Source organism: Chenopodium album, chromosome 14 (genome assembly GCF_948465745.1).
Source record: "Chenopodium album chromosome 14, dcCheAlbu1.1, whole genome shotgun sequence".
Classification (NCBI taxonomy): domain Eukaryota; kingdom Viridiplantae; phylum Streptophyta; class Magnoliopsida; order Caryophyllales; family Amaranthaceae; genus Chenopodium; species Chenopodium album.
In genome coordinates, this window is record NC_137847.1 from 7,229,560 (window position 1) to 7,253,278 (window position 23,719).

General features: G+C 32.3%; 1 protein-coding gene and 3 pseudogenes across 3 annotated transcripts; 1 reads left to right on the plus strand and 3 right to left on the minus strand.

Moving 5' to 3' along the window:
• Nucleotides 1-1,701: 1,701 nt before the first annotated feature.
• LOC145578778 (molybdopterin synthase sulfur carrier subunit pseudogene) lies at nt 1,702-5,393 on the minus strand (annotated as a pseudogene). Of its 2 annotated transcripts, none has more exons than XR_014098918.1 (2): nt 5,174-5,393; nt 1,702-2,275 (listed from the first exon to the last, which is right to left on the minus strand). The product of XR_014098918.1 is annotated as a molybdopterin synthase sulfur carrier subunit pseudogene, transcript variant X1 (transcript). The 2 variants fall into 2 exon arrangements; XR_014098919.1 differs by lacking the exon at nt 5,174-5,393 and adding an exon at nt 2,384-2,705.
• A 1,613-nt stretch (nt 5,394-7,006) lies between these two features.
• On the minus strand, nt 7,007-7,996 carry LOC145577689 (putative F-box/LRR-repeat protein 19 pseudogene; annotated as a pseudogene).
• Nucleotides 7,997-14,492: 6,496 nt separating this feature from the next.
• LOC145577690 (serine decarboxylase-like) lies at nt 14,493-19,246 on the plus strand. Its single transcript, XM_081635162.1, has 5 exons — nt 14,493-14,766; nt 16,571-16,802; nt 17,328-17,521; nt 17,807-17,943; nt 18,680-19,246. The coding sequence occupies exons 1-5, from the start codon at nt 14,493-14,495 to the stop codon at nt 19,244-19,246; spliced, it is 1,404 nt and encodes a 467-aa protein (XP_081491288.1).
• Nucleotides 19,247-20,482: 1,236 nt separating this feature from the next.
• Nucleotides 20,483-22,250, minus strand: LOC145577691 (F-box protein SKIP1 pseudogene; annotated as a pseudogene).
• Nucleotides 22,251-23,719: the final 1,469 nt, after the last annotated feature.

Genomic DNA, 23,719 nt, shown 5'->3' on the forward strand with positions numbered 1-23,719 from the left:
TTTTCTAACAAAAAATATTAAATAGACAAGTGAATAATAAAATTTGAATTCCCTTAAAAAAAATAATAAAAAAAAAAAGATAAGTCAAGTAAGATGAGAAAGACCTGCTATTGTCTAGGTCCCGTGTTTTTTTTTTTTTTTAAATTTTTTTTTTTTTGACTGCTGCCCAGTTCAGTTTTTCTTTGACGAGGATTATGTAAGAGATAAGTCAAGTAAGATGAGAAAGGCCACTTTTGTTTTATAATTGGAATCCATGTCAATAAATTGAAAAAAAGCTTGAAACTCAATAGTCAATACGGAGTACTCTTTTTATCCTAAAAATTCCTAAATCCTAAAATTCGGGTTAGTAATAGGTCAAGTTTAAATTCGGGTCGGGTCAATAACAAGTCGGGTTGAATTTGGGTCGGGTTAATAACAAGTCGGGTTGATTTCGGGTCGGGTTTGTAACAGGTTGGGTTTAATTCGAGTCGGGTTAGGAACGGGTCGGGTTGAACTCGGGTCGGGTTAGTAACAGGTCAGGTTGAATTTGGGTTTTGACGGGTTAAATCGGGTTTGGGTCATTCTCGGGTTCGAGTCGGGTTCGGTTCAGGTCAATAATTTACGGGTCACATTCGGGTCGGGTCCTCTCTAGGTCGGTTCATGGTCGGGTTCGGGTCTCAAATACTCGGGTCAACTCGGGTCTAGGGTTGGTTTCAGGTCGGGTTAGGTCGGGTTCGGGTCACCATTTTTTTCGGGTTCAGACGGGTTAGGGTTAGGGTCGGTATTTCGAGTCGGGTCAACTTTTGACAGCTCTATCTGTTAGCAAAGAAATATGTCTAAATTCCAAAAAAATCGAGTACTAGCTAATTACCTTAGCATTCTTTATGATTATAGTTATAATGTCACTAATATAGATGGCTATAATTATGACATGATTTAGATGGCCAGCCTAAACCAATTAACTGTCTTCCTATTTGTATGCCCCTTCTCTCATTCCTTCACAACATCCAAATTCTAACCATACGCGCTCATCTCCCTTCTCACTAACCAAGGGGATGACAATGTGGTTGAGGCGTCGATCCTTTGCACTCTTTTTATGCTCAGCCTTATTCATATTGCAATCTGATCTTGTCACCCCATCTGTAACTCGTCAGGGTGTGAAGAACTATCCTGTAATTAGCAGCAGCATGGAAACAAATGGTGTTGACAGTAACAGTAGTTGTTGTTCATTGCATTTTCGAAAGCTCGGTTTCATGGTAAGAAGACCAAGATTTTTACCATTGGGTATGATTCACCGTAGAAAATCAGATGCTGTAAAACCACAAACATCTTGGTTCCATGGTTTCCTCTTGTTGGTCATTTATCTCTGTTACAGGCTGTGATGTATTCGCCTTCTACTCTTATTATGTTCAGTGTTGAAGCTTCATTGCTTCAATGTTTTCGGCCAATATACATTATATACTACTACCTTGTATAGTTATATAATGTAAAGAAGAAAATTTTCTAGTAGACTAGCTAGTTTGACGGGGTGAAATGTCCAAGGTACCCTTGATGAGCGAACTGCAGCTATGCTTATCGATTAAGGTCACAATCTATCTATCATTTCTAAATGTTGCATAAATATTAGGCAATTAGCCGGACTCTTAACCAATATCTTTCCAGAATTATCTTGAATACCGAAAAGTTAATGAACTTACAAACTTATTAGCAACCCTGGCAGAGTAATTTCCAAAATTCCCTCAAAGGCTTGATTCAGAGAGCATGTTCGGTATACAGTCTGTTTACACAGGAAGCATAAATGAAAATATGCAACAAAGTTTATAGCTTGCATATTACATTGGTCAAGGGATTTTTTTTTCATTTTATTTTATACAAGGGAGTTACAAGAATATCAAAAGGCCCAAAAGTATAAAAAGTGAAATGTATACAAGGAACGATCAGCCTCCACTAATAGGTGGTATAATGGCTAATTCATCCCTATGTTTAACAATAGCAGATTCAGATGCATACTCCTCATTCAAAGCCAGCACCATGCACCCTCGTAACTCTTCGAGACCTGGAAACTGGGTGACAATCTTATCTAAACAATCACGAGCTGTGCTACCAGATTTTACCTCCAGTGGCATATCAGCTAACCCAGTCAGATCCCGGGCTCTGGCAAAAAACAGAACCTTTAGCTCAATTGATGATTTTTCATCCCTTTCATGAGTGTCCTCTTGAGTTTCAGTTTGGTTCTTCAGCTCCATCTTGTTGTATCAAATGAAGCCAAAATGTTGAGCATACGTTTTACAATAAACTGCCGATAGATCACACAATAGTCAATATCACCGGAGGAATGAGACTGATTAGTCAATACAACAAGCTAAAAAAAATTATCAGGCACCATTGAGATAAAGTCACATACACACAGGTGTTTCTGATTGGAACAAGCTAGGCCAAAGAATCCAAGAACAGGACTCTAAAAGAAAGGATGAAGCAACAATTTATACCCCCATCTCTAAGAATTTTAATGAATAAAGTAAAACACAAACTACTGAGTCACAAGTTTCAGAGAAGCACAAGACATCTAAACTTGGAGTCTAGAATCTCTCTAGCCAAAGAAGGTGAAATCAAATCATGGTGCAAGGCTCGATCTTGTTGTTTCATGGCAAAGACACGATGCCTATATTTAATAACAGAAACTATTGAAGATAAAAGAAGCTATAAGTCCCACTAAGTTCTAGTGATTTAGAACAACTGAACAGGGCATTTTTATGTATAGTGCGCTACTAAAATAAGGGGAGAAAAAGGAATAACTTTACTATTGGTTGAGCCGCCACCTTTAGCTTCAACCAATATCATAATTAGAATTATTCCCAACCAGAGAGACCACAACAAAAGGCAAAACTTTAAAATGATTCCAACTAGCAAATTAAGCACCATATTTCAACCATTCTAGATATAGTGGTGAAAAAGAATCAATGGCTAGAGTTCAACTATGAAATCTGAATAAGTATATAGCATGTGGTACAGTGATTATGATATGCACAACCAAAATTTTACTACATAAATCCATTAGTCAACACAAAACCCATCAAAACTTTCATCAGCAGCTCACTTTTTTAAGACCTACAGCAAAGTACAAACTTGTGGTGGCCATAATTTATACAAACAATCCTAATTCTTTACATAGGTTTAATTCTAAAAAAAATAACAAAAAAGGTGTACGAATGATGTAATCAACTAAGTTTCAGATCTGAAAAAAATCCCTTACCCTGTATACAGCTAAGTGGGTTTAAAGACGGTTGAAGGAGATGTTTTCATTAATGAAATTTTCATTTATTTTTTTTTGGTAAATCTCCATGACCTCTATTATTATGCAGTCTTGTCGCTTATTCCTCTAGGAGATGAGAAATAAGAAAAGTAAGAGAGGAAGAATGAAAACTGAAAAAAAAATAGGAAAGGAAGATCTAAAATGGAGGGAGGCTGAAGAGATGAAAGGAGGTAAAAAAGGTGACGAGAAAAGGGGATGGCTAAAATATGGTTTAGGTTATTTGATATAAGAGTCATTTAGACAACAATTTTTAAAAATACTAAATACCATCTATTGACTGGACAAGTGAACACAAGTCAGACCAGTATCCAAGTCCAACCCGCCTCTATAAGGATTTGGACTCTTTCTTAGGCTCCTAGCAAATCCAAATCGGGTTGGCTTCAGTTCAGATTTGAACATAGTTGTCAACCCCATTTCCTCCATATAATCCACAGGTGGACCATGATGTCTGAACTTATAGATTCAAATTGAAGATTTGGAATAACACATATGGACAATTGGACATATGGTCATTGCTTGGCTCATTTTAGTGATAGGCTGCAAGCCTGCAAGCTTTTTTTAGATGCAGGAGTTGCATGACCACATATTGCCATTACCATCTCAAATGGAATCCTTAGTCTCAGCTTATTGATAATGGCTACTTAGTTCCATTCATAAAACATGACATTAAAGTTTGATTATACAATAGGAAAAAATTAGAACTTGAAGCAACCACCTGTTCTCAATTCATCTTTACGATCAACACAACTAAGAAAGGAAATTCCTTGTAATTCTTATAGCTGATATCATCAATTCATCATAACTACCCTAGGTAGAGTTAAATATCTACATTTATCCAAACTTGCACAAAATGGGAAGACACAAAGAGAAGGAAATAGTGAAAAAAAAATAATAATATGATAGCCTTTTCTGAAATGGACAATGTCTTCTAGCGTTTGGTGCTAAGGTGAGGCTCAGGAATCGTGCCTAAGCGGTAGGCCACCATTGCAAAGTGGAGACCGAGAAGCAACTCTCAGAAAATGAATTAGGTTCATAATTTGCATTCCACCATTTTGGTTCGAGCCTAGGAGATTAAGAGATATAGTTAGACTTATATACCAAGTGGTGGTCCACAAAAATCCAGCTTGTTTCAACACCCAACTAATCCACTAAGCATCCAGCATCTCCCCACCCTTCGCAATTCGCATGGCCCTATCTTATATCCTTCATCTAGGTCGAGTTCCATCACATTCAAGTAAAATAGCAAAACATGTATATTACATAAACAAGATATCGAGCAAAAAAATTCTGATAAACTACAATTCCCATCTATTAACAGCAAGAGTGCATTATAACATAAACTAACTAATAAGTATACATACACCTATTTTCTGCTAATAGCTTCAATTAAAAGCTCCAGACTATGAGAAAATGGGAAAGCAAATAAGCCTTAGGTTGTACGATACACCCGGCGCACAATGGAAATGGTAATTAGTGTAGAAACAATCACTTGTTAAGCTGTTTGTACCATATGAAGCTAAATTAGTGCAGGGTATTCAATCTAATAGGGTTAAATTACAAGGCTCTTACAAAATTCATCAATCCGAACAAAATCAATATACAACTATTAAAATAAACTAATCATACACCACTAAATCACTCATTTTAATCCCCAAATTTAATCAACTAAATGCAAGATGATAACTGCTTATAAAACCTAATATTCCAAATATCATAAAATTGAGTTCAACTAAGCATTATATATCAAAGAATATATTCAAAACAGGGTAAAGAAATCCCAAATTAATCAATTGGGTATTACAATCTAAGTTTAACATCAATAAGATGACAGAAAATCAAGCTTAAAAATTGTAGCAATTGATGAGGAGAAATCAAATTTACCTGAGTGTAAGCTGCAGAATATATGAGATGGATTTCCGGCAATCGGAGAGCGCGGCGGCCGGCGACAACAATCACCAATAAGGCGGCGGGACTACTGAGTCATCACCGAGTTCCGGCGAAAAGGAAAGTCTGAAACTTTTGGGATTTGGAGTTATCGTTGAGGCTCCTAGTGAAGTTTTGTTCTTGGAAGTTGCAACCACATCATCAAGATATAACTACTTGATTTTGTTGGGCATTCCTTTCTTATTTGGGGCCTCACCCAATAATCCAAAGTTTATTAAATACAAGTAATTCGAATTCTAGTCAAGTTAAGTCCGAATCTTAATCGGGAGAAAAGCTATCTTTAAAAATATTGTTATTTATGGAGTTAGCTTTGAAAAAAAAAAAAAAAAAACAGATTAAGTTAGAACAACTCTCTTATCAGCTGATCCAAACACTTGTTGGTTGTATTACTTTTTGTCTTAATGATTTAAAATCAATAATCAATTATTTGTAGTAATTCAAATTTCACCTTTTTTTTTTTTTTTTTGGATAGAATTAATTTAATTGGACGTTACACTGGATTACAATTGTGCATATTTTGCAAAGGAAGCATCATAAGATGTTGGGAAGCATTAGGGACAATGGTAAAAGTGGGAAGATGCAAATCAAATGTATTATAAGGTCACTAATTTTCAAGGTTATGGGATGCTTAATGCTTTATTATTTGCACAAGGTGTTAGTTGTGCCAGAAATGGGTATAAGGTTCACTCTACATCAACAAATTGGCTTAAGGAAGTTTTGACAAAAGTTCTTGTGCATCAGGACACTTTGATGTTTCACAAGGTTGATGAAGCCAAGTTTTTGCTTGTGTACCACCTCAAAACAGTATACTCCGTACTGTATATAAAACCAATAGCAATCGTTGGCCAGGGCTGTATCCGGTGTCTACTTAATAACCGTCCATACATGTTGACAAATCTAGCTTATAATTTGAGCTACAAAAAGAATAATCTTGCAGATATTTCAGAATCAAATTATATCAGAACACAGAATATTTGACCGTTTATTCATTTAATGAACAACATCAGTATTTACAACAGCTAAACCAGAAATGAGCTTTACATGGTAGTCACAAACAAATATTGTGACAACAAATAACAATACAAGTATACAACTCAGGTGAGTGCTGGTATTATCACAACAGAAATCATTCAGACAAGAGCGGAGATGAGCTTCAACATCTTTTCATAAACACAGCGGTAGAAGTAAATTCTAGCCTCTGTATCGTTCCAATTTTATCAGCTGTAAGAAGCAACTCCGGAAGTAAATTCTAGCCTACAGTCAAACTGGTGCATTTAAGCATTTAAGGGTAGAAAGTAGGAAGGTCGGTTTGGAAACCTTAAGCCAATTCTTATCTTTTGCTATCTATTTTTGCCTAGTTAATTCCTGTCACTAATCTAACTCATAGCAACCCCCTCCCCCAATTCATATATTAGTTCATAAAACCCCATTCCAATGAGCCAAACACCTAGTCAATGAATTTTTTTTTTTTTTTAAAAAAAAAAAAGAGTCTGATATTCATCGTGTCTAGTACTCACAGCCTACTTGGTAAAAACAAATTTGTATATAAATTTGTAAGAAAAATCAATTTTCATTACCATGGTAATGCTATTACCATGGTAATGCTAGTTCACTACAAGTTCTCTCTTTTTCTTCACAAAATTTTATTACCATCCATTACCATTTGGGGGTGGTTATACGTTTAGGGATGAAATTGCATTACCAATTTACCATTGACATTAGGATATTGTTTGGATTATCATATTACACGTATATTCATTTCCATTAGCACTATTTATAACCAGCTACCAAATTCGCCATCAAGTTCAAAACTTCAAAAGAGGCTTTCTTCAGCATACAAAGCCTAAAGTGCATGCACTACACTAAGATATTGTAGATGTCCAAGGTCCAACAACAAGCCTCAACCATGAATGTATAACAAAACCCTACATATATCATCATTAAACTCCCAGATTAATGACTCCAAATCCTTTTAAATATTCATATAGTAGGCAACTCCTTCAAAACCCTCTTTACAAAGTGCTACAAACTACTTTCCTGTTAAACAAACTATGCCTGATTTCAAAACCATACTAGTTATCACATCATTTATCAATTAGTCTAATTAATCCCATATTACATAAATTCAAAATCCAAATAAATTATAAAAAAAAAAAAAAAATACCCACTTCCATTTTCCACACCATCCAGCAATTCTTTATAATTCCATATATAATAAAGATGAACACCAAAATCACATGTTCATGTTAGTAGGCTGGTAATTAATCGGATCGAATCCCATCAACATCACAACTTCCGAGATTCAATACTTCAGTAAATTGCTATATTTAATACGAAAGTATTCAAATGAATGATCAAGCTAAGACCCCCAAAAAATAGAGTACAAAAACTGGAAAAAAGAAACAACCTTTGAGCAGCAAAAATGAGGGCATGATCAGAACAATGTCTAACACGGATTTGTTTCAACAACCCATCACTCGAATCGACTATAAATTTGAGAATCGCATCGATCTTCCTCTGAAACTCGGGAGACCACCAACGAGTTGACTCAGTAGATGACTCAAAGTAAGGTTCAAGATCAAGGGAGTTGTTGAGTGAAGAGTCTTTGCAAGCTTCCAACCATGGCTTGCAGACGAGCATAGGTCCCTTCCATCTGTCCTCTAATGGCAGACGTGAGAGGATGTTGATTAAGCACTCGTGAGTTAACTCGGCCCAATCCGAGTTGTGGCTTAACTCGGTTGGGTTATCTTCTGTGTTCATTTTTGGACAGATTGAAGATTTGCTTGCGCAAATGGTTTTTACGTTTTTTGATACGAGTAGTACTCATCAAATTAATTCAAGGGGGCAAAGTGGGTATTTCACAAAGTGGGTGTTCCATGCTATTTGTTAGGGCTGTTCACGGATCGGATCTACTCGGATATCAAAAATTGATATCCAAATCCGATTTGAAAAATTCGGATATCCGATATTCGAATATCCAAAATTTTCGGATCGGATGCTTCGGATATCCATTATCCAATATTAAGTAAAATTGTTATGATTACTTTCTAAATTTCACTAATTTTACCGTTTTTTATCGCTAAGTTGTACAAAATATTTTAACAAAAATAGTAGTCCTTTTGCAATTAATATTATCATCAAATATATTAAGAATATTACAATAAGTTAATAATACAGGGTTAGTTTTATATGAACAATTTAAAAATTTTATATATATTTCACTATTTTAGGCTTTATATTTCGGATATCGGATATCCGAAATTATGAAAATTAATATCCAAATCCGCATCCGATATCCGCTTTTTCGGATCGGATATCCGATCCGAAATGAAAACTCGGATCGGATATCCAAAAATTCGGATCGGTTGCGGATCGGATTATCGGATTTTCGGATTCTCGGATAGTTTTGTACAGGCCTACTATTTGTGCTCTAATAAAATATTTTTATTAGGAAAATTTGTCAATTACTACGGCAAGTTAATACTACTTTGTAAATTATTACCGCAAATTTAAAAAGTTGTGAATTACTACCGCAAAAAATTTTAAGATGTTGCGATTACTACCAAACCCCCATTAAACCCAACTATGACGTCATTATATCACTTTTTTCTCCATAAACTATTTGATTATGAGTTCTTAATTTTTTAAAATTTCAAACAATAAATAATATAAATATTTAAATGTAGTACTTGTCATAATTACCTATTAGGCTATTGCAATCGTAATTTCGGGTAAAGTTCATGCAAAACTACAACAACAATGATTCAAATACGTAATGGAGTAATTATTATTGAAGTGATATTATCTTATAAAGATTTTTTTTTTTTAATAAAAAAAGAACTACAATTACAATTATTCAAATAAGTAATAAATGGAGTAATGTTAAAATCTTAATGTTGAATCGAACCCAATCCCTTCCCTTAGACCACAAACACATGCAACTCACATTGACCGCTGCGCCAACTCCATTGGACATTACAAAATGTACAAAATATTTTTAAACGATTTTTGTTTGGGAAGTGGGGGGATAACTATCCCCCCTTGTCCCACGCTTCCGCCAGTGATGTGCGAGCGCTGTTTATTACCTTTTCCGCTAAAATAATCTTATCTTTTCGGGTTGTGATCATCAGGTTGCATAACCACGTGACATTCACTCCAGATACTCTTATAATCGGAAAATAAGAGATAATTGAAAAATTATAGTGTCACAAACTTTTAAACTTGATGAATATTGTTACATTTACATCACAAAACACACCAATAAATCAAAACCAAACCAAGATCTATGAAAGTTGAAACAAAGTTTAAATTAAATTAGAGGAAATTTTATAAGGTAACATCTTTTAAAACTGATTTGTTGTGAAGAAACACCTTATAATCTTATTTTATTTTATTATTTTTTTTATCAACACCTAATACCAGATAATTTTTGCAAAATCACACCTTAGGGCGGTTTCAGTTGACTTGGTTTTACGGCGTTGTCTATCACATGTGAGGCACGTGCGCCGGTTTACCCCCCTCCCTTCTAATTTTTACCATTTCTTTCCCTCCAACTCAGTTTATTTCTCTCTCCTCTCAATTACTCCTCTCTGTCTTGCTCACCTGACCATTAAAGCTCTACGAAGAAAGTCTGCCATGGCAGGTACGAATTGAATGCTTCAATTTGTGGGTTAATTTTGGCCAAGTGAAAGGGTAAGTGAAAAAAATTCTCTCTCCTCTCATTTGTCATTTAATTTTCAAGCCTTGAACCTCCTCCCTGGATTCTCATGTGTCCATGAGGTCCTAACAGCAATTGGAAGACCACAAAGCACTTCTGACCCCTCGACATTACTTCTACCTCCATCCTACAAAACATTGCTAGGATTAATTAAACCCCTTTATCAAAAAAACCCTAATTCGAATTTAAAACCCTAAGTCCCTAACTAACGATAATTTGCAAAATCAACAAAATTAATGGAATAAGTCTTTAATTAAAGCTACTTACCTGCCTCGTAATTATGCCAATCATATAACTAATATATAAAGCTAAATTTTTAGCCAGGTCACGAGGCAGCGACACTTGACGTTTTAACTTTTCGCCAAGTGTCGTGCCACGTTGGATAGATTTAAATAGATTTCATAAGATAAAAAAAAAAAGTTAGTTTAAAATTTATTTGGATAGAATTTTAGGATTAAATTGTTTGTTAAGAGTTTTATTTTCGATAAAATACAAATATTTCATATGTACAAATTGAATTATAATTTTATTCAAAAAATTATTAGAATATAATCCTAAAAAAATTATCATTTAAATTTATTTTTTATATCATAATATTTTTTTGGAGCGAAGGAATTAGTTCAAAACGTAAAACATCCATTTATAATATATACTAATCGGTTAAAATAATATACTTCACAATCTAATGGAATTTTATTACTATGTACACCTGTCAATTAGGGTCGGGTCATGGGTCATCTCGGATTGGGTCAATTCAAGTTACGATTCCAGAAATGTTCAACCATTGCCCAAAGTTTTGAGATCGAGTCAACCCAACGGGCTTTGAGCCGTTTTGGACCCGAATCCGTTGGACCCATCGAATCTGGATCCTAGATACAAAAACGGATCCTCATTCCATCATATTAGTAAACCAATCATATAGAATTTCAATCATCCACAACTTATTCAATCATACATTAGATTGTACAGTTTCTTCAAAATCTTCTTACAAAGTGCTATAAACTAATGTGTACTGTCCTATACTCCTATTAAGCCAATCATATACACTTAGTTCTTGTTAAGATTTTCTCTAAAATTATCTATTTGAACATTCTACAATATTATGGGCACAAGTGTGATGATCTGAGATCTTCCGGTCATTTCTTTTCACTTCCACCTTCAACTATAAATATATAGGTTATAAGCATTTAATCAAGATATAGACACAAAAGTCACACCAATTTACAAGCCTTCTTATTTTTTTTACTCTCTTTGTATTATAATTCTATTACCCAGTGCTCATCCCAAATAAATTATATCGTTTATGTATTTTTTTTTTTTTTTTTTTTTTTTGAATTTATCTTCTTCCATTACTACTACTCAATGTCTACCTCTTTAATTTTTTTCTACTATAATGTACTCACAAACGTTACATGTGCAACAATTGATACTTTCTCAACTAAAGTTAAAGCAATTCATAAAAAAATGCAGAAGATCATAAATTATTATGAGTAATTTACTTCAAAATTAAGAATTGTTTAAAAATTTTGAGTGATTAAACAATAATAATTTTACATAAAAAGAAGCAAGATTGTCAAAAAGAAATTTTTATCAAATAAACCCAAAAAATTTACAAATAACAAATAAATCCCAAATTATTACAAACAAATCAGAAAATAAAGTAAACAAACTTAATTTAATATTATGGATATCAAGGTTTCAAATACCTGATAAAATCTTGACCCACTTCTTAAAAATCTTATATTCATCTTTTCTCAATTTTATTAATTGTTTCAAACATAGAGTTAATTATCAGATAATGTGATGATCTGGTTTCTATTTATCTAAAGATCATTTTTTTTTTGCTAATTGAAAGTATTGAATTTGTAATAAATGTAAGAGAAATGATGTGTTTCAATTGTAGATTATTAAAAAAACATCTAAAAATGAATCATTATGTATATATATGCATACTTATTTAAACTTATCTAAATACCCTTAATTTAATATTACAAAAATATTAAATTACCCAACATTATAATTATGTTATGAAATATTTGTGGATATCCATTATCATTCCGGAACAATCTAGATTTAGGGTTTATATTCTTATCCAATAATCAAACCCTAATATATTGTATGTATTATATTCTTATCATTAACCATTTTTTATTTGGGAAATTGTTCCGTATACTTTGAGGTTTTACAAAAATACGCCTTGTACCCTAAAAAAAATACGCCTTGTACCCTAAAAACTTTCAAATGCTCGTGTACCCATAAGATTTGTAATTGAATACACCAAATACCTCTAGACTTAGAACAAATGGTAATTTTCTAAGATTGAGACTCCTTAAACATCAAAATTTTATTAAATTACTATAGTGTTATGCTAATGTAATGCTAAACAATTTAATTATCAAGTAAATTTAGTTAATAAATCAAATTCTATCACCAAAAAGTTTAGGATTTAGAATGATCGATGGAGTTAAAATTTAGATGTAAATTTTGCTTTTACGCGATTTTACTGTATAAATAAAAAGTACTATAAGGGAGTAAATGTGCGGGTGTTGGTAAAATTCAATAGATTTAATGTAGAAATATAACGAGTCAGTAAAATAATTTCAGCTCAGTAAAATAATTTCTATTCAGCAAAAATAAGGTGAAGTAAAACGTGACCTAATTCTTTATCAATATAGATTTTTTTTTTCAACATATGTTTCTTTTTCTTTTCTTTTTTTTTTTTTTTTTTTTTTTTTTTTTTTGAAAACCAACATATGTTTCTTCTTGAATTGGGTCTTCACTAACCCCCTTTTTTTCAATATTACTTCGTTTATGTAGCTGTATCAAATCTTCTGCAAATATTTGTCTCAATTAAGATTGAATGATGTCACACTAAGATTTGATTTAAAAAAAAAACTCAATCACATGATTCACACCTCAGTCTCTTGGGAGACATCTTATAATCTTATTATATACTAGGTATAAAACATGATTCACACCTCAACCGATCATTGAAGGCTTTAACTTTGTTGTACCTTCAACATTGTCGTTACAGTAATAGTTAGCGTTTATACGTACCTTTCCATATTCGTCAAGTTGTAACTATAATTAATTTTTTTCGGTGTTCTACCTGGTTTACCCTATAACTATAATTAATACGAGTAATATAATACGCTGAACTACTTGGCCCTGTTCTTTTGAGCTTCTGGGCAGAGCAGAGCAGATTTCAGCAGAGCAAAACAAAGCAGAGCAGAGCAGATTTCAGCAGAGCAGAGCAGATTTCAGCCGAGCCGAGCAGAGCAGAGCAGATTTTATTATTATTATTATTATTATTATTTTATTATTATTATCTTATTATTATTATTATTATTATTATTATCATTATTATTATTATTATTATTATTATTATTATTATTATTATTACTACTACTACTACTACTACTACTATTATTATTACTACTACTACTACTGTTATTATTATTATTATTATTAAACATTAATTATTATTATTAAATATTAATTATTATTATTATTATTATTATTATTATTATTATTATTATTATTACTACTACTACTAATATTATCGCATTATTATTATAATCATTAAATTTTTAAAGTTAAATATTAATTATTATTATATTAATTATAATTATTATTAAATATTATTTAATTATTATTATTAAAAATTAATAATTAGTATTATCTTTAAATATTAGTCATTATCTTAATATTAATTGCTATTATAAAAATCAATTATTGTTATTATAATTAATATTATTAGTTACAAATATTATTATTACTGTTAGTATAATTACTATTATTATTACTATTATTATTATTAGTAAATATTAATTATTATTATTATTTTTTATTAATAATTATTAATAATTTATTATTATTATTAAATATTAATAATATTTATTATTATTATTAAATATTAATAATATTTATTATTATTATTATTTTTATATTAAATATCAATAATTAATTATTGTTATTATTATTATTAAGTATTAAGTATTATTATAATTAAATATTAATTATTTATTATTATTAAATATTATTTATTTATTATTATTATTATTATTATAAAATATTAATTATTATTATTATTAAATATTAAATATTTATTATTATTAAATATTAATTATTATTATAATAATTTAATATTAAGTATTAATTTTAAGTAGAGCAGGGTAGAGCAGAGCAGATTGCAGCAGAGCAGAGCAGAGGAGAGCAGATTTCAGCAAAGCAGAGCAGAGCAAAGCAGATTTCAGCAGAGTAGAGCAGAGCAAAGCAGCTCTAAAGAACGGGGCCTTACTAGTAGGAAGTGAGCTAGCTATAAATATCATACATTATTATGAGTTGTAATGTACTAATAATTTGCTCCCAATTTTCATCATAAATAACCGACCAACTAGGTATGTATATTTATAGGAGCTTTATTATTTTTCGTTTTATACGATTAAATTTTCGCATTATTAAGTAACTTGTTGTATATAATAACTGATTACTAAGTTGAATGTAGGTGTTACATTATTCATAGAAAGAGAGCAAAAAATGGTTTCGTCTACGGTGGTTTGTGGCTCAACAAATTTGGTTTTTGAATTGGATCATACTGTTTCTTACTCCCTAGCCACTGATGACATTAATGTTGTCTTGGCAGCGAAAAAGGAGCAAAGTGACAGTGGCCGGAATAAGTACACCCCTTGCAGCCTTGACATCAAGGAACCCGAGGCTAACGATGAGCTGACCGGAGCAACGGAAGCTTATATGGCGGTTGTTTTGGCAAGATACACGGATCAATGGCTTGAGAGGACCAACAACAACCTAGGTGACGATTATATTTAGATTTCTCTAATTCATTTCAAATTGTTGATTATTACTAGTAATTTTAAATTAATACTACCTGCGTTTTTCTTTAGTTGACACATTTTGACTTTATCATTATTCATACACTTTCCTTTGACTTTATATATATATGTGAGGTCGTCTTATTAGATTCATCACGATATATATTTTGAGAATATTAACTTTTGTAATGTTTGTTTTTCGATAATTAAAGGTATCAATAATTGAATATGTATATTGTTAAACGCGACTAAAAAAACGCGTAAACTAAAAAAAAAATTAAAAAGAGAAAGTACAAACCCTTTTTTTAACAATAATATAATTAGGGGTAATGTTATATGTAGCCCTAAGGGCTATATATATATAAGCATTAAATATACTCTTGGAAATTGTATAAAACTAGAAATTTATGACAAAAACACGCGTAAATCAGTGTTATTAGTGTTTATATTTTGATGATTTTTTAACTTTTTACAATTTTCAAGTGTAAATTTAATGCTTATATGTAGTCCTAAGGCCTATGTATAACATTTTCCAATAATTAGACATGTTTATCAAGCTTCACCCGGCCCCATGCATGATCATTGCACGTACCGTGTTAGTATAGGCTAGGAGGGTTTGGATGCATGTATAAATGAATAATATAATGTTCACAAGAAAGTGGATTGGTCCTGTATAAAAAAAAATATTAAAAAAAAAAAAGAAAAATAATTGGTAAGTGTAAAAGTCAACGATAAGTTACGTTGTATTCACCAATATATAAGTTATACAAAAAAATACGAGTAAGATTTAAAACCTTACATGTACATCATCGATCTAATGATCAACTTTTTATTTATTTTTTTTTGACAAGAGGATTTTTTTTTTTTTTTTTTTTTTTTTTTTTTTTTTTTTTTGAGTAGGATCTAATGATCAACTAAAATACCTACAACATATCATAATTAAAAATATATACTTCGTATTTAAGATGATGTTCACGAGAATACGAGAAGATAATAATAATAATAATAATAATAATAATAATAATAATAATAATAATCTCCTAAGGATTTTTAAAATTATTATTATTATAATAATTATTATTATTCAAAATAATACGTAAGTGGACAAGATTCCTCTTATATTATAGTTTTTTTTTTTTTTTTTGAAACCATATTATACTAATACATTCAACAAATTATAGTGTCTAATATTCCCTCGTCCCCTTTTATTTGTCACTTTTACCATTTTGGGTGCCCTTAATTGTTCGTCACATTTCATATTTTCATATATAATTATTAAGATACATAAAAAAAAGGACTTTTATACCCTCTTTTTTTTTGTCCTTATTAAGTCATCTTCTTATTTTACGGTAACATTTGTCATAAAAAATGTGCCAACTTTTGACTAATTATTTTTTTTTTCTGTGTAAAATTAAAAAAAAAATGTACTTTTATACTCTTTAAACTGAAAATGTGTTTTTTCCATGTATTTTTTTTTAACTTTATTGGTTGGGAATTTCACTTTCCCATATACTTTCATTAATTCACATTCTCCACCTTAATTCCCTTGATTTTCCTTTAAAAGTGACAAACAAAAGGGGACGGAGGGAGTATTATTTATTCTGAATCTATTTTCTAAATTATATGAATTCTTTTTTCTAAACTTGTTTAATATATATATTAATTTGAAATTATCATATATTTTTTTTTCTGTAATAACATAAAATAAAAAAAATTTAAATTAAAATGAAACAAATTGACCTTAAATGTAAAACTCATGGAGCTACAACTAACGTTTAAATACAGGATATCCGGTGAATTTAGACTTTAACTATGATGCTCTTGGTCCATTGCAACGATTTTCAATTAACAACGCCGGTGATCCATTTATTGAGGGCAACTATGGTGTGCACTCAAGGGACTTCGAAGTCGGTGTTTTAGATTGGTTTGCTCGCATTTGGGAGATCAAGAAGGATGAATATTGGGGATATGTTACGAGTGGTGGAACAGAAGGAAACCTCCATGGCATACTAGTAGGGTAAGTGAACAAGATATCAAATTTTGTCTCAAAAAATTTAGTAAATAATATACTAACTCCGGTTACTCGCAACAAAGGAATATTTTATGTCTCACAAATAATACCCTTTGTTGCGAGTAATAAGAACCGGAGGTAGTATATATACAATGTATGTTTAAAAAAAACCCTCCTAAATTTATGAAAATCAATTTATTCTACTCTGTATAAAAGTTTGTTTTACTCCGTATCATAAAAGGCATGTTCACATTTACTGAAGTGAACTAATTGGAGCTGAACTGCACTGAACTGAAGTGAACTAAATAGAGCTGAAATGAATATTATATGAGAGAAAGAAATTAGGAGTTGAAATGAATGAAACTGAACTAAACTTCAAACTAAAATTAAGTTGAAGTGAACATGCCCAAAAAACTAGTTGATTAACGCAGTGCACTATATATACTCCGTATTTGATTATAACTAAAACTAAGTGATCAATGCGAAGTTGTAAAGACGTACATTAATTAATCATGTTATGTTTTTTCGTAGGAGAGAAATGTTTCCTGATGGAATATTGTATACTTCGAAAGAGGCACACTACTCGGTCTTTAAAGCTGCACGTATGTACCGAATGAATTGTGTTAAGGTGGAAACATTAACTTCTGGGGTGATTGATTGCGGAGATTTGAAGGAAAGTCTTCTTAAGAACAAAGATAAACCTGCCATCATGAATTTAACCATAGGTAATAATCTTTTACATACTTCGATCATTTACCTTATATGATAACAAGCTTAGGTGGTCGTGTACATTATGATGCTCGATTTTTCAGTGTTAGATAAGAATATATACTACCTCCGTTAATTGTTGGGTATTATTTGAGAGATATAAAATATTCTAAAGTTGCAGATAACAATTAACGGAGGTTGTATATTTTGTTCACCAAATGTTATGTTGTACATATAAAATTAGACTTGTATTAACCCATATAAACGCGATGGTATGACCCATTTGCGGTCTCTTATTGCAGGGACTACGGTAAAAGGTGCTATTGATGATATCGATCTTGTGGTACAAACGCTTGAAGAGTGTGGTTTCCCACGCAATCGGTTCTATATCCATTGTGATGCAGCCTTGTTTGGTCTTATGCTGCCATTCCTAAATCGAGTTAGTAACTATCTTAATTATAAGGCGTTTTTCTTGCATTTTTAGAACTTTTAAGATCCATGTATGTATCTCATATCTAGCTTAGCTTGCCAATTTCATCTCTTTTTAATTTTTATATATTGAATACATTTTTGGATTACATGTTTAATACGAAGTATATAGTAAAAGACACTATATTACTCAAATAATACTCACATGGTTAATTGTGACGAAGTTGTTAATCAAAAGACGAATTCTTGCACCAAATGGAGACGTAAAACAATGTCATTTTACAATATGCGACTTAATATATAGAATAAACGTTACTCTTATTACAAATTTACGTACACCACCCTATCTAACTTGTAGTCATCAATGCAAATTAAAATAGTGTAATTTGCTTAACTTGGTCATGCATAATTGGTGGTATGGTAGTATGGACACTTTTGGTGGAAAACGCGCCTAATTAAACAATGAAACTTATTATATTTAGGAGAAAATACAAGTTTATATGGGTCCTACAAATGTTTATTTTAAAAAAATGTCATGCTAATTAGGATATTTTGTTGCTTTATTTACAAAAAGTGTCATTAGATAAATGAATTTTGTTTATCATAAAGATAAATTGGGACGCTCTCTCATGTTTTGGGAAAATGGGAAACCTAATAGATTTTTGATACCATCATCATCACTTCCTTCAATTCACACTAATGTATTTACATTTTCTTGTCCAAATGTACCATATCATTGTAACTAGGCGCCTCATATAACATTCAAGAAGCCAATTGATAGTGTTTGTGTTTCCGGTCACAAATTCCTGGGAAGTCCGATGCCTTGCGGTGTTCAAATGGTTAGGATAGAACACATAAATGTTCTATCTAGGAATGTAGAGTACATAGCTACAAGGGATACAACAATCATGGGGAGTAGGAACGGCCTAGCCCCCGTCTTGTTATGGTATGCCTTGAGCCGCAAAGGATACAATGGACTCAAGAAAGAGGTTCAAAGGTGCTTGATCATAGCCCGTTACCTTAAACAACGGCTTAGAGGGGCCGGAGTTAGTGTGATGCTCAATGAGCTTAGCAACACTGTGGTATTCGAGCGTCCTCAAGATGAGGAGTTTATACGATGCTGGCAGCTCTCTTGTCAAGGGAACATAGCTCATGTAATTGTCATGCCTAATGTTACAATGAAGTCGTTGGATACTTTCCTCGAAGAGCTAGTTGAAAGGCGTTCGATTTGGTTCAAAGATGGGAAAAATCAACCTCCTTGTGTTGCTTCTGATATTGGCAAAGAGAATTGTGTTTGCCCTTTGCATATGTGAACATTTACTTTTCTTATTTATGTTTTGAGCATGTGTGTATCATGTTATTTAATTAATCAACACAATAAGAGTAATTTGTACGGAGTAGTTAAAAAGACATGAAATATACAAGTGTACTTGTGATAGTGTGTATGAATTCTTTATTCGAATAGTTAAAGTTTTGTGTTTTAAGTAATAAGTACATATTATAAAGCAATTTTCTAAATATTAATTTTTTGAGGTTGAAGGTAATTCTTAATTTTGTTGATATATAATATGTTCTTCAATAGTTCATGTTTGCTCACCTTGTTCAACCTTGTGCTACCTTTGCCATAAAGTTATATGAAAGCTTCATGTTTGGTCTTTGAACTTCAGAAATGGACAAAACACGTTCTGTATTGTCTAAAGCACGTACACTCATTAATTGGATCAATCCTCAACATAAATAGAAGTTATAAAACAAAGGTACAATCTAATTTCAACTTGTACATACTACATACCACACTCTTAAGTAAAAGATTTCCATATGTCAGAGGTAGAGCTGGTTATTGGGCGGGTCGGTTGCGGGTCAGGGTCAAAGAGGGTCACATTTTATAGGGTCAATATAGGGTCGGGCTAATGCGGGTCGCGGGTCGATAATGGGCGGGCCTACAAAATATCAATTAAAATATATATTGGACAAAGCCATTATTAAATACATATTAATACAAATTAATCTATATAATTATTTTTACATTATGTATTTTATTTATCAACTAAATTGGAAAAACATGTTGGCCCTATATTGACCCTACCCAATAAGGGCCATGTCCATTAAAAGCCATGTCCATTAAAAGCCCTATGAGCTTGGCCCTGACCCTATTATCATTGGGCTACCCTGTCCAATAACCACCTCTAGTCAGAGGTGTATGTTCAATCAACCTTGTGAACAAATAGCCTTAAAAGAAAATAACATGTGCAACCGTTGTGTACTTTCTAAGCTAAATTTATCTTATTTTTTTCAGGCTATGATCAGATTGTATAACCACGTGACTTTCACTTTTAAAAGTTCAAATACTTTAATAGCTCTGAAAAATAAGAGAGAATTGAAAATTGTATTTAGTGTCACAAACTTTTTAATTTGATGAATATTATACATTTGCAAAGTAGTTTAAGTAGATCACAAAACTCAACAAGAAATCAAGTTTAAGTTAAATTGCATCAACAATATGACAATTTAAAACAAAATGTAGAAGATCATAAATTAGTACAAGTAATTTACATTACCAAAGGCAACACAGATATAAGATCTTGAGTACTCAGGTTATCACACCCACGCAGATCCAAAGTTTCCAGGTTCAAACAGCCTTCAGAAATCAAAGCGAGGCCTTTACCTGACAACCCGGAATTCATAAGATCGATACTCAGCAAATTAGGCATGGATCCAGCAATGGCAGCAGCTTCAGAATCAAAATCTTGGGGACAAGCATCGATGTATTCATTTGGTACAATTCCCCTATACTGCGAAGAATCCTGCAGGTTCATAAAATTGCGTTTCAGTAACTTCAGACGAGGACAGTTCCTCCCGATTGATGGAAAAGATTTATAAGTGATCTTATGGCAGAAGCTGATATCGAGTTCTTTCAGCATAGGGCATCTCTTAGACACCTCTACGATAGTCGCATCAGAGACACTTTGGCTGCTTTTGATGGAAAGAACCTCAAGTTTTGGGCATCTGTAAACAGGGCAATCAAAGTCGAACATCATCAGTAAAGTTCAAGTATCTATTAGCATCTATAGAAATTAAGTTCTTTATTAATGTCCACTTTATATCATTTATTACTCACATAATAGAGAGAAAAGTGGATATTAATAAAGAGACGGAGGGAATAGTAAAGATTGGAGGGAGTAGTAAAGAATGTTGGAAAGAACTTAATTTCTATAGATGCTAATAGATACTTTTTTTTTTTTTTCCCGTCAAAAAAAAAGTATCTATTAACATCTATAGAAATTAAGTTCTTTCCAACATTCTTTACTACTCCCTCCGTCTCTTTATTAATATCCACTTTCTCTCTATTATGTGAGTAATAAATGATATAAAGTGGACATTAATAAAGAGACAGAGGAAGTACTAATGTACTATACACTAGCTACTAGGTACAATCTTTATCAAAAAGTATACACCCGATTCAATTATAGCAAGTAACTAAGTAGGAATTTCGATATGGATTTATAGTTGTAGCTAATTCAGGACTACAAGGAATTCATCTATCCACACCTCATTGCATCACATAGTAAACTAATGTGTATTGTCCTATTAAACCAATCATATAGAATTTCAATCATCTATCTATAACTTATTGAATCATACATTACACAATTTCTTCAAAATCTTCTTACGAAGTGCTATAAACTAATGTGTACTGTCCTATACTCCTATTAAACCAATCAATGCCTAATTTCAAAACCATACTTTAGTAGTATGTAATCAAATCATTTATCAAAAATCATATGTTCAAGTTTATCCTCAATGTCAACTAGCTTGTTTTTATTTAAGAGGAAAAAAAATATCAAAAGTGACCCAAAAAAAATACAAAAATTGCTATATTTACCAAATGGATAAAGGATATCAAAAGTGACCCAAAAAATACAAAAATTGGAAAAGGAAAAGAATAGAAAAAAAAAAAGTCAACCTTTGAGCAGCAAAGATCAGGGCATGATCAGAGCAATGTCTGACACGGATTTGTTTCAACAACCCATCACTCGAATCGACTATGAATTTGAGAATCGAATCGATCTTCCTCTGAAACTCGGGAGACCACCAGCGAGTTGACTCAGTAGATGACTCAAAGTAAGGTTCAAGATCAAGGGAGTTGTTGAGTGAAGAGTCTTTGCAAGCTTCCAACCATGGCTTGCAGACGAGCATAGGTCCCTTCCATCTGTCCTCTAATGGCAGACGTGAGAGGATGTTGATTAAGCACTCGTGAGTTAACTCGGCCCAATCCGAGTTGTGGCTTAACTCGGTTGGGTTATCTTCTGTGTTCATTTTTGGACAGATTGAAGATTTGCTTGCGCAAATGGTTTTTACGTTTTTTGATACGAGTAGTACTCATCAAATTAATTCAAGGGGGCAAAGTGGGTATTTCACAAAGTGGGTGTTCCATGCTATTTGTGCTCTAATAAAATATTTTTATTATGTTAGTAAAACATTATGGCCAAAGCTAATATTACATGAATAGTGAAAAAGTCCAACGTCCTAGTTTTTCTAAAACTGAAACCCAATGAGTAGTAGGATACATTGTCCAAAGACTCCAAACTCCAAAAGATTAGAGCATAATACATTCCAACTAGGACAAACTTCAACTAGGTATATTGAATCCTAGGTTTCAATCAAGCAAGGCTTGGTTTAGTAGGGAAGGTTACTCTCTTAACCATGAGCTTGTAAGATTATTCCCATTAGAGGCATTTTGGGGTAGAATCCCTTACTCTTTCTCTCTACTCCCAAAATGTCTAAGTGTCTAACCCACTAATCCGGATCGTTTCCAAGGGATCTAAGGATCGATTCTCATCAACCCCGTCCTGTGGCTCAAAAAAAAAAAAAAAAAAAAAAAAAAAAAAAAAAAAACACCACATTCTAACCAAGAAATCAAAACCAAACCAAGTTTTTTGATTTTTTTTTTTCTTTGGAATAACAAAACCAGATCAAGTTTTAAAACAAAAAAAATTACATTGAATTTAAAACAAAAAGTAGAATAATACATCAATCAAAAGAGAAAATGTGGAAGATCATAAATAAGTAAGAGTTTTTTACATCACCAAAGGCTAAAGATGGCTCTGGGCCGTGCCAAGCCCACGTGCTTTGGTGTTAGTTAGGCCTGACCCATGGTTCGGCCCACGAGTTTCATGTCGTGCTGGGCCTAAGTTTTCAAAAGGTTGACCTATGCACGGCCTAGGCCCACGTGCCTCCGTGCCAGGCTTACGTGTCTTAGCAAAATTGCATTGATTTAGCATGTTTTGTAATGCTGGGCCCAATCGTGTCGTGCCTTGTTGTGCTTCTCACAAATAAAGGCATCCCAGGCCCCGGCCCACATACATAGTACCGTGTCGTGCCGTGCTTTTTTCGTGCTGGGCCGTGCCGGGCTTCGGGTCGACCCGACCCAGTGCCATCTTTACCAAGGGCAACACAATTATAATATCTTAAGTAGTCAAGTTATCACACCCACGCAGATGTAGGGGTGTTCATAATTCGGATTAAATTTGAAATTCAATCTAATCCAAACCGAATTATCAATTCAGATCAAATTAGATTGAGATTTTTTTTTTTTTTTGAAAATTTGAATTTTCGGATTAATCCAAATAGCTAAACCGAAAACTGAATTGTAAAATTAAACATGTATGAATATGGACCCAAATTTGGATTACCTACTGAAAGGTTGCGGCTAACTTGTTGTTAATATTTGGTACATGATGTTATTGTTGTAATTGATATATTTTAATTTTGATTTTCGAATTAGA

Excerpts from the sequence above, each read along its gene's own strand:
- LOC145577690 (XM_081635162.1), top strand. The coding sequence starts at position 14,493 with ATGGTTTCGTCTACGGTGGTTTGTGGCTCAACAAATTTGGTTTTTGAA. Across the intron at positions 16,803-17,327 it reads CTCCATGGCATACTAGTAGG|GAGAGAAATGTTTCCTGATG; the intron begins GTAAGTGAACAA and ends GTTTTTTCGTAG. Across the intron at positions 17,944-18,679 it reads TGCTGCCATTCCTAAATCGA|GCGCCTCATATAACATTCAA; the intron begins GTTAGTAACTAT and ends CATTGTAACTAG.